Below are 12,544 nucleotides of genomic sequence, written 5' to 3'. Positions count from 1 at the left end.
TCATTTAGAGAAGTATTTTGCAATGTGGCCATATTGGAAAAGTTAGCAAACAAGCTTTTTGTAGTGGCTGGATTATCCTAAAAATTACTTAATATCTGTCTTTGTGGTGATAAGATTGTTCTTCTTTATTATTATCCTGCCTATTTTTATACATAACAATTCTGTAAAATAGCTTGAAAGTACTTTACTTCCTAAATATCATAGGCTGGTTGTTAAATATGCTATTGCCAGTTCCTGGCGAACTGTTTCCTGCAAGCCTTATTGTGTTACAGCCTCCCATGAAAGCATGCTTTGGTTTCATATATGATCTTTCTTCAGATTATTCATTAGTCTCAGATGGATAGCTAGTTCTCTGTGTTGATGAATTGGCATTATTCAAAACTGAAAATACTCCTTCAGTACTCCTTTGCTATGCAAAGATACGTTCAATTTTAGATGATTTCCTGTAACTTTACATTTAAGACTGAGATACGTAATTTGATGTTTACATTCCTCCCCATGCCCAGATATTTCATCAACTGTTGGCCAATGATACCAAATGTAGAGTGAATTAGATTTTTTGTGGATTTCAGAAAAAATCCTCTGGCCTTTTGGGACACCACACTTGGAATGCAGGGAACTTTGTGTAAGGTTTAAGGGTTTCTGTTCTTGTACCTGCTGAGATGTTTCTCTTATGACATAATATTTCTGGGGATACTAATAGAACAGTTGTTAAACATCTCTGAGAATAGGTCCAGGGTCCTATATAGTGCACGATTCAGTTCCGGACATTGTTTGATTGTCTGAAACTCTGCTGATCTGCCCAACATTCACTGCATGTTGTGTTTGGTAGACTTTCTGAGCTCCCATGAAATATGATTACTTTTTCCCCTTTTAGTTAACTGATTCTGACAACTATGTGATTTCTATCCTTTTCCTATTTTGATTTTTATACTTTGATGTAGAACCATGGTGCTCCCATCCTTTTCATAGTTAATTCTCTATGTTGGAGACTAATCTCTTCTTTTCCAAGGCTGTAAGCTCGAGTTTCTCTCTCATCTTCTAGGTTCTATTTCTGATCTGGGCAGTGATCCCCCCAGACTCTGGCAGCAGATATATAAAGATTCAAAATGTCTTTCTCTGTGGAAAACAATATAAAAAACATTGGCATATGTTTTGTCATAAAGTCCTCTCAGAGTTACAATTAGCTATGCAGTAGTGGCATACTCTTGTCGTATTCCACAGAACTCCTACTTTCCATGCTGCTCCCAAATACTTTGCTAAATCTGATTACAAACTTGAGACCTGCAGTAAAGGTCCTAAATTAGCCATAGGAAGAGTGCAGGAGAGAGAATTTGTTGTTCTTTTGAACAGATTTTGGTTTTTTAAAGTATGGCTATGCTGGGCATCCACAGTGAGCTACTGGCTTATCATCCGAGGAATAATATACATATTTCTTCCACAAATTGATAAAACTTGTAGCCTGTAAGGGGTTGCAGGTCAAATAAATCAGAAAATGTGTGACCCAGGCACACAGAATTAGGTTTGACTTTCTGATGCTGTCTTGGGCTTTTCACACTATTAAAATATCTGCTACTGAAGGATGTTACTGACTTTGCAGTCATATATCTTGTTTTAGTTTGGATCATCTCTATGTGTATGTCTTTCCATAGCATATAAAGCGTTAGCTGGGAAAAATGTTAGTCCAGTTTGGAGTCACTTAGAAGGTGGGGATGTGTATTCTGTATGGATTAAAGAAAAGAGTATACATACAGGCATTAAAATCAGATACATCATACTACTTGTGTTACGGTTGGGGACTGTGTTCTTTTTGCATTTATATTTAGTGGGTGGAACAGATGGTGAGGACAGTTTATTGTGATGCATTCATGAAAATGAGCACTTCTTCCATACAATTGTCCTTTATAACAGGGCATTCATTTGTTTGTAATGGAGTCTTTGCTCTACTGAAATACAGTATGTTGGAAATATGTGTTGGAAAAGGTTATCTTGTGCTGAGTGGAAAGTAATCCATGTCTCATTCAGTGAGTATTGTCTGCTGAAAAGTAAAAGGAAATTGCAAGAATGTTTGTGGGAGGCTGTGGCTGAAGGAGAGCTTTTAGAATTTACAAATCTGCTGCATTTTATTTCATTTATACATTTTGTGGGTGATGTTATATCCTTTCAGGGGAGACCACTATAGGCCTTCCAAGAAATTTAAAGCATAATTGCATTATTTTTATTGATGTTACTGTTAAGTAGTTTGTAGCATTTAAAAAGTTCCTAATAATCAGTATGCCCCAATTCCCCCATTTGTAAAATATATTTATGCTTCTTAATGTGTTAGTTGTAATCCTTGCTGAGAGATCTTATGTGAATGCCAAATGCCATCATTGCTCATAGCAGTGGAATATTCTTTTCAATTCCTTTTTTAGAGATTCTGATGGAGTTTGTGTGTGACTTAGTTAAGACCCCTTTTGTAGCATCTTTGAAATATTTGAAAATACAACAGACCAAAACCTGGAGGAGTTTCCTGGGAGGGGTTAGCTTTTGAGTTTTTCCAGCCACCTGGACTCCCCACTTCTTTCATTTCCATATTGAGTATCATAATATGTTAAGACTGAGAGGGAAAAAAGGATTGTAGCAGTATGTATATACCCTGAAGCATGTAGCAGTAATTGCTCTTTAAGGAGCTTTAAAAAGTATCTTTAAAATATTATCCTAGAAATAACAACGAAATTAGACCAGACAGGGCCTCCAGTGGTCATCTAATTTGTTCGTCAGTCATAGGGCAAAATCAGTTATACACCTGTCATTCCTGACAGGTATTTGTCTAACGTATTCTTAAAGATTTCCACTGATGGAGACTGTAATGCCTCCCTATGGATCTAATCCAGTGTCTCCTTGTCCTTGGTGGTTGAAAGCTCTCTTTTCTCAGTATCTTAACAGAAATAGTTCTTACTGTGCAATAGTTTAAGCTCGTTACCTTTGCTGTCCACTGTGGACAGTAAGAAGACATTGTTCTTTACCCCTGTGCATCAGCCATTTATGTATTTCCTCCTCCCTCTGCTGAGTCTTTATCTTATTCATTCCCGGGTTTGTATTTTTCCTCACAGACCCTGTTTTCTGATACCTCTGATAATTCCTGCTGCTACCTTCTGTGTGTTGATCATTTTAGATCATAGGTTCTTATGAAAAATTCTGAAAAATGCATGTTTTCGGACACTAATTTAACACATTAAATATTCTCATCTCTATGATCACTGTCTATTCACACAGGTAGTTTTTAGCAGGTGCTGTGGGACAAGTTACATAGGCCATAGTGCACTGCAGATGCGGAGCACGGCAAAAGAGAAGCTCTCTGTAATGATTGATTCACATCAGCCTTGTCAAGCAGCCTTTTGCTTGGAAATAGATGCTTATAATTATGTTGATGACATGACAGGAAAATTTTCTGCTGCTGCTGAGTTGAGTTGGTCTCTTGAGCTGGAAGTAAGAATATGTCAGCTGTGATGTTGACTGGAACATGGATCCTGTAAGAGCTCAAGGGACAAATACAGGGAATATAAAAGAAGCTGTTAAGACACCTAGAAAAGGCTGTTACCCTTCTCAGAGTACTGTTTCTCTGGAGCTTACTGTATTATACAATAAAAGCTAAAAACTTAAAAAGAAGAATTGTTCTTACTCTCTTCCTTTATTTATTTTTAAAGTTATTTCTGTTTATTTACTCCAGGACATTTGAAATGGACCAAAGCTGAGGATATTGACATAGAGACACCAGGATCTATTCTAGTGAACACTAACCTGAGGGCTTTAATAAATAAACACACCTTTGCTTCCTTACCTCAGCATTTTCAACAATACCTCCTGCTTTTGCTTCCAGAAGTAGACAGGCAGGTAAGTAGCATCGTGCAATATTTCTTTCTTTAATGAGACTTTTTTACAATGTGTTTGCATAGGCTGATTTGATTGACTAGGAATTGTTCCAGGAAAGAATAAGAAGAAAATTTCCGTACTTTCTTAGGTAAAACTGTTAGATGTAGAATGACTGTTTATCTAAGTTTATCTAAGTTTATCTAAGCGTCAACCAGCTTCTACTTCCTTTCCTTCTGAAAACTGTGCAGCTCCCTGATTCGTCTAAATGGAAACTGGCCAGCAGATCTTCCAAACTTGCCAAATCTCTTAATTAGTTTTTCGTTAAAATTCATTAGTTAAAATTTAGGTTTATGGTGTTGAAGATAAACTTCTCATCTTCAAGACTTTATTTACGTTGAGTCTCTTCATCTGTGATCTTCCTGGGCAGCGTGCCAGCAATGTCCAGGTCAATATTAGTTCTGTTAGTTTCTTCTCCTCCTCACCTTTTACACATGCCTACGTATGCATCTGCTCAGCTCCAGTGCACTGAATCCATTCATTCACACCTTTTGTAAGGAAGTTCTTGTTCAGAGCTCATGGCTGTAGGCTCATATGGGTTGTTATCAGTTCTGTTGAGGAGAATGATTTGGGGAGTAACAGGGTGGAAATAAAAGTTCATTTCAATTTGTTTCCTACAATGTTTGGTCCTTCCTGCATTTGTTGGTTGGATTGCAGGCTTCTTAGAGCAAGAAAAAAAATCTTTCCAGCATGTGTAGCATTTAAAACAGCAAAGAGAGCCCAAAACAATTTCATTTACGCGCTTGCCTCACTTCGGGATTTAAACAGTCTTACCCATTTCAATGGGGAATACTCATGTACTTAATTCAGACACATTAACTTACCCAAATAGGGCATTATTTTTTTTTGCAGATGGTCAGCATCCCTCTTTTTATGTAATAAGTGGAGAATGCATGTCACTTAAATGACTGATTAAAACCTGCATCTTAAATCAGTATGTTAAATGCCATGGTTTCATTTCTTAAACTGTTAGCAGTTAGTGTCTACCACAGTAACACAGGGGAAAGCAGTGCAATATGAGACAAAAAGAGAAAGAAAAATTGTACTGATGTATATTTACTCAGCCTCTTATAAATTAGATGCTATATGTTGTGGACTAAAATGATGCACTTTGATAATGGAATATTTGAAAAAGAACATAAAAACCAGAGCCATAGGAGAAACAATTTAAATGTATTTAATCTCAAGCTGCCACAAAGCAGGCAAAGTCAGTATTGACAAATTTTAAGAGAACCTTTTTCCCTGCTGTAAAACAGATTTTAACTTAGTGCCCAGCAAATATTTTCCTGATAGTTTTGATTTTTTTTCTCATTCTAGTTAATTTGCCAGAAGAGATAAAAAACTATCTGCTAGGTAAAATCATGTTTTCTGTCCAACCATCAAAGATCCCAGTGTTCATGAATTACATTTCAAGTACATGGGCCTTAGAAGTTTCTTACTTTAAAATTTATTTTTAAAAATTGAGGCTCTAGAACTGACAAGCCATTTACCTTCTTATCAGGGTTCTTACAGCAGAGTTTCTGGCAAGAAAATCAAGAGGATAATTTTGAATGTAATTATACCTCACTAGTTAAAAGCAATGCATTTCTTTTTAATTTTTATTTCAGAAAGCGTTCACATAATGCATACATTGCAGGTGTTATTTCAAAGGCCCAACACTGCATAACTGGACACAGCTACTTCGCAAGCGAGCTAGTCACAAAAAAGCAGTTGTCATGAGACATTTATAGGTGTCCTTCTGTCTGTCATCTTCGCACAGCATTCTGTGGGTTTGTGTAGCATACCATGTTTTACCATGCGTTTGGAAGGCAGGAGTCTCCATTTGTCTCTGGAAGATTAATGGAAATGTTTGGCTTCTAAGTGTGATAGTTTGAGGATTGTTTTCTGGTGGGGAGTGAAATAGCCCCAAATCTTCACTTTGCAGAGGTCTTAGTAGAGGAAGAATTGCATCCCTTTTCTTGATATCTGAGGATATGTCCTTTGCTATACCTAAAGAGTAGCATCCCAGATACGGACTGATGAAAGCAATTGAACTGATTCCTTTTCCTTCCTGTGGCACACGGAAAATGCCAGTGTAGTGCTGAAGGATCAAGTGAGAGGGAGAGAGAATTCCAGCCAGGGAGCTCTGGTGGAAGTCTCTGGTGTTGGTCACTCCAACTGGACAAGGCAAGGGTATTCAGTCTTTCTCTTTTATTTCTACTGTCTAAATCAAATGGGGCATCAGGCAAGCAAAAATGGTGTAAAACCATTTGAGTTAGCTACCCGTCTCTGAGGGTTCAGTTTCGTTGTTTTATATTGTCCTTTTCTTCTTTCACCTGAGAATTCCTACTCCTGCTCTTCTGGCTCTGAAGTGTTTCCTCCCTGTGCACTGCTCTGCAGTTGCTTGCTGCTGTCTTCCCCAGAGAAAGCTGCATTTCTGTGTTGTCATGTGGATATAGTATGTGAAGCACTGTAATGAATGGCACTATAAAAATGTAATAGAGTTATGCTATTTGTGTATATATAGTGATCTGTGAAATAAATTACTAATGAAGTGCAGTCTCATTTAGGCTTTATTACTGCTCCACATAGAAAAACCCTATGATGAATGATCCTTTGTCATTTCTGTCATAAACACCATTTTTCTGGGCGGTATAACTCCTCCTCCTTAAATCGTACTGAGCTGAAACTTGTCATGCATATGTCAGTTTGAATAAGCATTTTTAGAAACCATTAGTTAAGGGAGTTGAGGTTTTGGGGGTTTTGTTTTGTTTGGTTTTTTTCTTTTTAATGCAAGTGTTTATTATAAATAAATGACTTCTCTCTCAACCCTGGTTAGTCTAATATGTTCAAAAAAAGTTCAGGGCCAAGTCATTAGCTTCATGGGATGTGTTTTCTGATTTTTCTTTTGGTTTCAAGTTTTGCGGTTGCTATCAGGGAGACATGGGAGCCCCTTATGGAAAAAGAGCCATGGGAGCCCATGGAACAAAGGGCCTTAGGAAAGATATCCCAGAATGGAAGAAGTTGAGAACAACTCTGCTGATGTTGGTGCTATCATTTTTCCTACTCCAGCTAGATTTTTGACCAAGTGGAAGTGTAGGATCATTGCCTTGTTTTTTACCTTAGGAAAAGATAAATTGTATCATCAGTTATTCACACTTGGAGTTGATTTCAGCTTGTATATTAGTTTAAATTTTGTTTCAGTAGCAATGAGGCCTGTGTGTAATTTTCTGTATTCAAAATGCCTATAAAAGAAATTGGAACAAGTTGGCAGTTATGGTAGGTATGTTTTATCAAGGATTTGATTTGTTTTCATTCGGGTTCAGAGTGAAATAGTATGTGGACATTGTTCAAAGAAGCAGCCATGACCCAGACTTGTCTATTTAGCAGACTGCTCCAAAGTGTTGCATCACTGGATACTGGGAACCTCATGTCTGAAATTTGAACATCCGGATTTTCAGCTCTTTGTTAATCTATATGGACTCAAAGGCTCAAAAACCTTAAAGCTCAGTTGATACAGAAGCATATTGGGTGATCCCCCAGGAGACCTAGATGACTGAGCTCGCAATAAAGAAAACATGTAGGTATAGAAACTATATGGAAAGCAAAGTCTCTGCACAAAAGATTTCAGTTGTCACAAATCCCAGCAAAGTCGTTTTCTCTTCAGCCCTAATTAGAACATTCTACAGCTGAAGAACAATGGAATTTTCATCAAAGAAATACCTGCTTCTAATATTAATACATCAAGCTGATAATTACATGTAACAGAAGCCTTCCTGACCACCTCTCAGCAAATATTCATCTTCAAAGCAGGAAGTTTCTCTCTGTATCTAGATTGCTATACTGCATCAGTGCCTCTTTAAATATTAATTAAACAACGTATGTTGTGCAAGGATGAGTAGCAGGTCTGTATGATAGGTTGCTGAAAAGGAATGGCAGCTGGCAATAGCTTGTCTACACCAGCTTTCCTTGTTGCTGCTACTGGGGAGTCAAATTCCTGCTATTAACACTGGGGTATGGGCAAAAGGAAGGGAAATACATCCATATAGTAAGCTTCCAAGAAGAGAAGTGCTGCCTCGTCTGAATAGTAGCAGAAAGCTTAAGTGATTTTACTCATCCTTAGAGGGCTAAACAAAATGTTCTTTCCTGAATGCTCTGAAAAAATGTGTCTTTCCAGACTCTACAAATGCTTAACAACTTTCTGATCTTTGAGAATTTAACTCCCTGTCCTGTCTTTTCTGGTAATATTGGGTTCTTCTGAGCCTCTTGTGGTTTGCACTTGCCCTGCCCTTTCACATAGGATGGGAATTTCCTCCTGCAAAAACATCCACGAAGGATCTCAAAGCCTCCTCAGACCTGTGTGTTAGGTTGCGGTGCCATTTTATTTGACCAAACCTACTCATGAAGAGCACTTAAAACAGTAGAGGATATCCTAGCAAAAGTTATATCTTGTCTTAGCTTTACTTGTTTTATGAAAGAAATTTAGTAATCTTTTATTTTCTGAATCAATCTACAGTTTATAGATAGTCAAGGTAGTTACTTAAATTCAAAATTCTAAACTTAAATATTCTTAAGGAAATACTTAAGCCATGTAGTATTGCAGAAGCATGTGTGAATATTTCAGGTTTATAGTAAGCCAATCTACTAAAAAGAAAAACAGGACGTACAAATCAAAAGATTCTAAAATGGGTCAAAACCCACCTTAATCTCTTTCTTTTAATTTCTAAATCAGTGAATCCCAAAATAATAACTGTCTCTTGGGTCAGTGCCAGTATTGTTGTTATGTAATAACATTATAGCATCCTGTCATTTTGAGGTCAGTGCAAGTTCTGTGTTTCTGTCTTGGCCTACTCAATTTAGGTTGATGCTGGCACTTCCAGGTTGATTGTATCACCTTGCAAAGATTGCCTCTCACTTTGCATTGAAAAAAGGCACAGGTTGATGTCAGTTAGTGATTTTCTCTGTTCTGTTTAAAATAGTTAGAAGTAATTTGGGAGAGGTTATCTACAGAATTCTGTTTCAAAGCCTCTTTGCTTTCATGTAGTATGAATCAGCTTACTAACTGTTCCTACCATTTGAGCAATGATAACAAAAGGTAACCCTTGTTTTTGATGTGCACAAATTACTCCTACTCCCAAGCACATAAGTTTGAGTTCTGCAGTGGAGAGTGGGTAATGAATAATACACAAAATTTTTACACTTGCAAAAGACAAGGAGAGAGGTCTGGTATCTGCCATTCTGACACTTAGTATTTATTTTATTCTTTGTAATCAAAAGAATAAAATAAATACTATCTAGTATATATGTTAGTGTAGATTAGTTTTATATTAAAAGAGAGTAAGCGAAGCTTTATTTTCACAGTTCCGTCCTTGTAGCAGTGTAACCATCTTCCTGTTTGCTTTCTTAACTTCATCAGTACTTGAGGATTATATTTGCCATTGGACTTTTGCAGCATTTTCTTTATAAGACATCAAACTGCAGAAATTAGTCCTGTGTGTATTATTTGCTCCCAGGTTTGTTTTACGTTTCTCTCCATGGAATTACTGCATAGTAGTAGCTAAATGGTTACCTTATCTTACTTAGCTGCCTTTTCTGCTAATACTGCAACCTTTTAGCTGTCCTTTTCAATTCTCTATCATCAGTAGCTTTCAAATATTTATTATTATGTTCCTGTAAATGTTTGAGTTTTACACTGGAATAGTTTTGGGGTTATGACAAAAGCACTTAGTTCAGAGGAGAACATTTGCAATAGAAGGTTAAATGTAACATATGTCTTCTGCACCTAAGCCTATTTAAAAAGCTGTTAAATTGGCACCCCTGTGTGTGTAGAATTGAAGGTCATTTTATGTCACATTTCTCCCTTTAACTGACATTTTTTCTTTGGTTTTATTGGTTAATGTGGATAGCCTGGTGTTGTTATAATGTGCTTTATTTATACAGCTTTATTAGGGTCATTTTAATATAAGTATCTCATAGACTAGATGGATGAAGAAATTCCAAAGCATTTAAGCTGCCTTTTCAATAAGATTCTGGGGCTCTGATTCCTGAGCTCAGCTAGCCAGGAGTGTTCAGAGAGGTTACTACCCCCAGCTGGCCCCTCTGTCCTTGTGCTGCAAGTTAATACCTTTTTTACCGAATGCAGCTGTATGAATGGTGTATCTGCACATTTCACAGTCATGTATTAACAACAAACATCAGTTTCACTTTACATGAGTTGAAGGCTGAAGGATTTTACTTCAAAATCCCTGTTGGCTTAGCTACAGGAATGCTCTTTTAGCTTTCCTAGTGCAGTCCAGTAAGGCTCACTGCAACTGCATTGCAATCTGGCTGCTCTGATTGATGTGGTAGTGGAATTCTTGTTTGCTTGTTTGCAATAATCCTTAGAGGTCCTCCTCAATATCAGTACTTCTACATATGTGAATAGGAGGCTTTACATTTTTTATTAGGTGTCACGTTTTTGTATTTCTGCAGGCTTGGTCAGTGTATTTCAGAAGTGTGAATCAGTGTTTTCCACCATGCTGCATCCATGTTGTGGAAGTTCTTGTTTCATTTCTAAAGCCCTAGCTACAGGCTCTTGTCACACTTAAAGCATGTCTCACCTTTACGAACAAGTTTTGCAGAGGTGTTAGCAGAACTATTGCAATTGCTTTTGTCTGTAGCAAGGCTCAACTCAGAACATCTAGTAGGACACAGCAATGGTGCTGTGCCTTCTGAAAGCTGAAAATACAAGAGCCACAGCTGTCTCTGCAGCATCCTTTTCCAGAAGTCCTTCGGGTGTGTGAGGGGCCCTGTGCTCATGGTTGTTCTCCTGATGCAAACTAGTGAAGCTTTTGTTCCCCTCTCCTTCTCTCCAAACAAATTTTATAAAGTACAGTGCACAGCTGTTAGTGCTTAAAAAAAAGAGGACCTTGTATGCAACACCAGTTCCATTTACATTTGACAGAATTATTAGTACTTTAAAAAGAGAAAAGAATTGATAAAACACCAGTGGAAAAGTACTTGCACAAGGACCTTTTTAAAAGACTTTTTGCTAGGAGCTGTGTTATGAGAGTATAACTAATACGTGGACATAAATGGTAGCATATATGGACACAAGGGACTGGCATGCTTCAAATTATGTGGCTAGTAAGGATGCATTGCACTACTGCAGTGTGTAGTGTTTCAACTGTTCCTTCCTTGCAAAGTGCTAGTAATTAAGTGATATGACTTGGTCTGCAGTGCCTCCAGTGTTGCCACTGTAGGGCTGCACTGGAATTAGATGGAGAATAGAACATTCCTTACAGTTCTGAATCTGAAGACAGCCAAGGACCTGAAACAGGGTGTCGGATGCAGGTGCAGTGAAAAGAAGAGCAAGCAGAAGAGATTCATCCATGCTTCTGCTGCAATCTCTCTCCCTCTCTTCACCCTTTCTTTCTCCCTCTCCCCCTCTTCCCGTCTCCCTACCTCTCTTCCCCCCCTCCCCCCATGTATTTGTTTTGCTTAAATAAAAAAGGGAAAAAGAGGTTGGGGTATTTTTTCCTAATTATTTCAGAAGATTGCTAGTCTTTGTCTTTGAATTATTTAAACTCAAATTTCCTGTAGCTTGTTCTCTCTTGTGTTAAGGACATACAGACATTTTTTTGCATAGGAGGGCAATGTTTTCTAATGCCTAGAGAAACGGGATTGGATGCAGGGTTTTCATTTATGGCACTCATCAAAAATGACTGACTAATTTTAGATGTTTACATGTAACATCCCTTCACCATCTGCTTCTTGGGGTCAAAGGCATATGTCTTTTTTTTTTAATCAAAAGCTAGATGAATAGACCCTGGCTGTTTACATCTCTTTTTCTGCACCTTCCCCAACATATGAGCATTGTTGGATATTTTAATAATGTTTTAATTTTTCAAAGTCTCCAAGCATCTTTTTTTAAACAAGTTTCATACATGCCTGTCTTGGTCACGATCCATGTATGTTTTTCTATTTTACCTTTTTTTTCGAGACTTATGTGCCACTTCTAGTACCTTTATAAATACTTGCTGTATGTTGCGTGTTCTGACATGCTTGGGATTGGTACTTGTATGATGGATGTAATAGAAAAATAAATTTTAATTGTAATTTCTATAATTTGAGTGCAGTTAGAAGGTACTGTTTGCTGCATATGCTGGTTTTCCTTGTATTTTAGTTGTTTTTTACTTCATTTTAAAATATGCTTTATCTTTTCATTTTGCCAGATTTATTATTCTCCTTAAATTCTTCATTTAATTTCTTGCATCTGAGCTCAACCAGATTGGATTCTATTGTCTTTTTTGACACTACAGGGTATTGGAATGAATATAGCTATCCCACTTGTCTTCTTGATTTAGACAAGGTCTAAATTAACAAGTCACATTTCATTTTGAAAACATATGTTTGCAATTCTTCAGTCTTATTCGGCATATTTCCCACTTTAGTGAAGATGGAAAAGGTCTTTGTTTCTTTCTTTAAAAGACTCTTCTTCCTTTTCTCCGCTTGTCTGAAGCAATTATTCCTGTAGTAGTAGATACTTGGTTTTTCGTCCTTTGATGTTTTACTTCTAAGTTTAGTCTGGTTATTTTTTAAAGGACTAAAGTAATATTCAGAATTACTTTCACCATCTGTCTTCAGAATCTGTCTTTTCATTTTGTATTCGAGG

General features: G+C 37.2%; 1 protein-coding gene across 6 annotated transcripts in view; it reads left to right on the top strand.

The window, feature by feature from the left end:
* ASXL3 (ASXL transcriptional regulator 3) overlaps window positions 1-12,544 on the top strand; it is a 131,371-nt gene that overhangs the window by 82,612 nt on the left and 36,215 nt on the right. For all 6 annotated transcript variants that reach the window (XM_072852556.1, XM_072852551.1, XM_072852550.1 and 3 more), the window contains one exon: window positions 3,713-3,876. In XM_072852556.1, the coding sequence (XP_072708657.1) occupies window positions 3,713-3,876 (164 nt within the window). The remainder of the gene's footprint in view (window positions 1-3,712; window positions 3,877-12,544) is intronic.

The sequence above is a fragment of the Ciconia boyciana genome, chromosome 2, assembly GCF_034638445.1.
Source record: "Ciconia boyciana chromosome 2, ASM3463844v1, whole genome shotgun sequence".
Classification (NCBI taxonomy): Eukaryota; Metazoa; Chordata; class Aves; order Ciconiiformes; family Ciconiidae; genus Ciconia; species Ciconia boyciana.
Note: the sequence above shows the minus strand (reverse complement) of the source record. Positions and strands in the feature narration are given on the sequence as shown.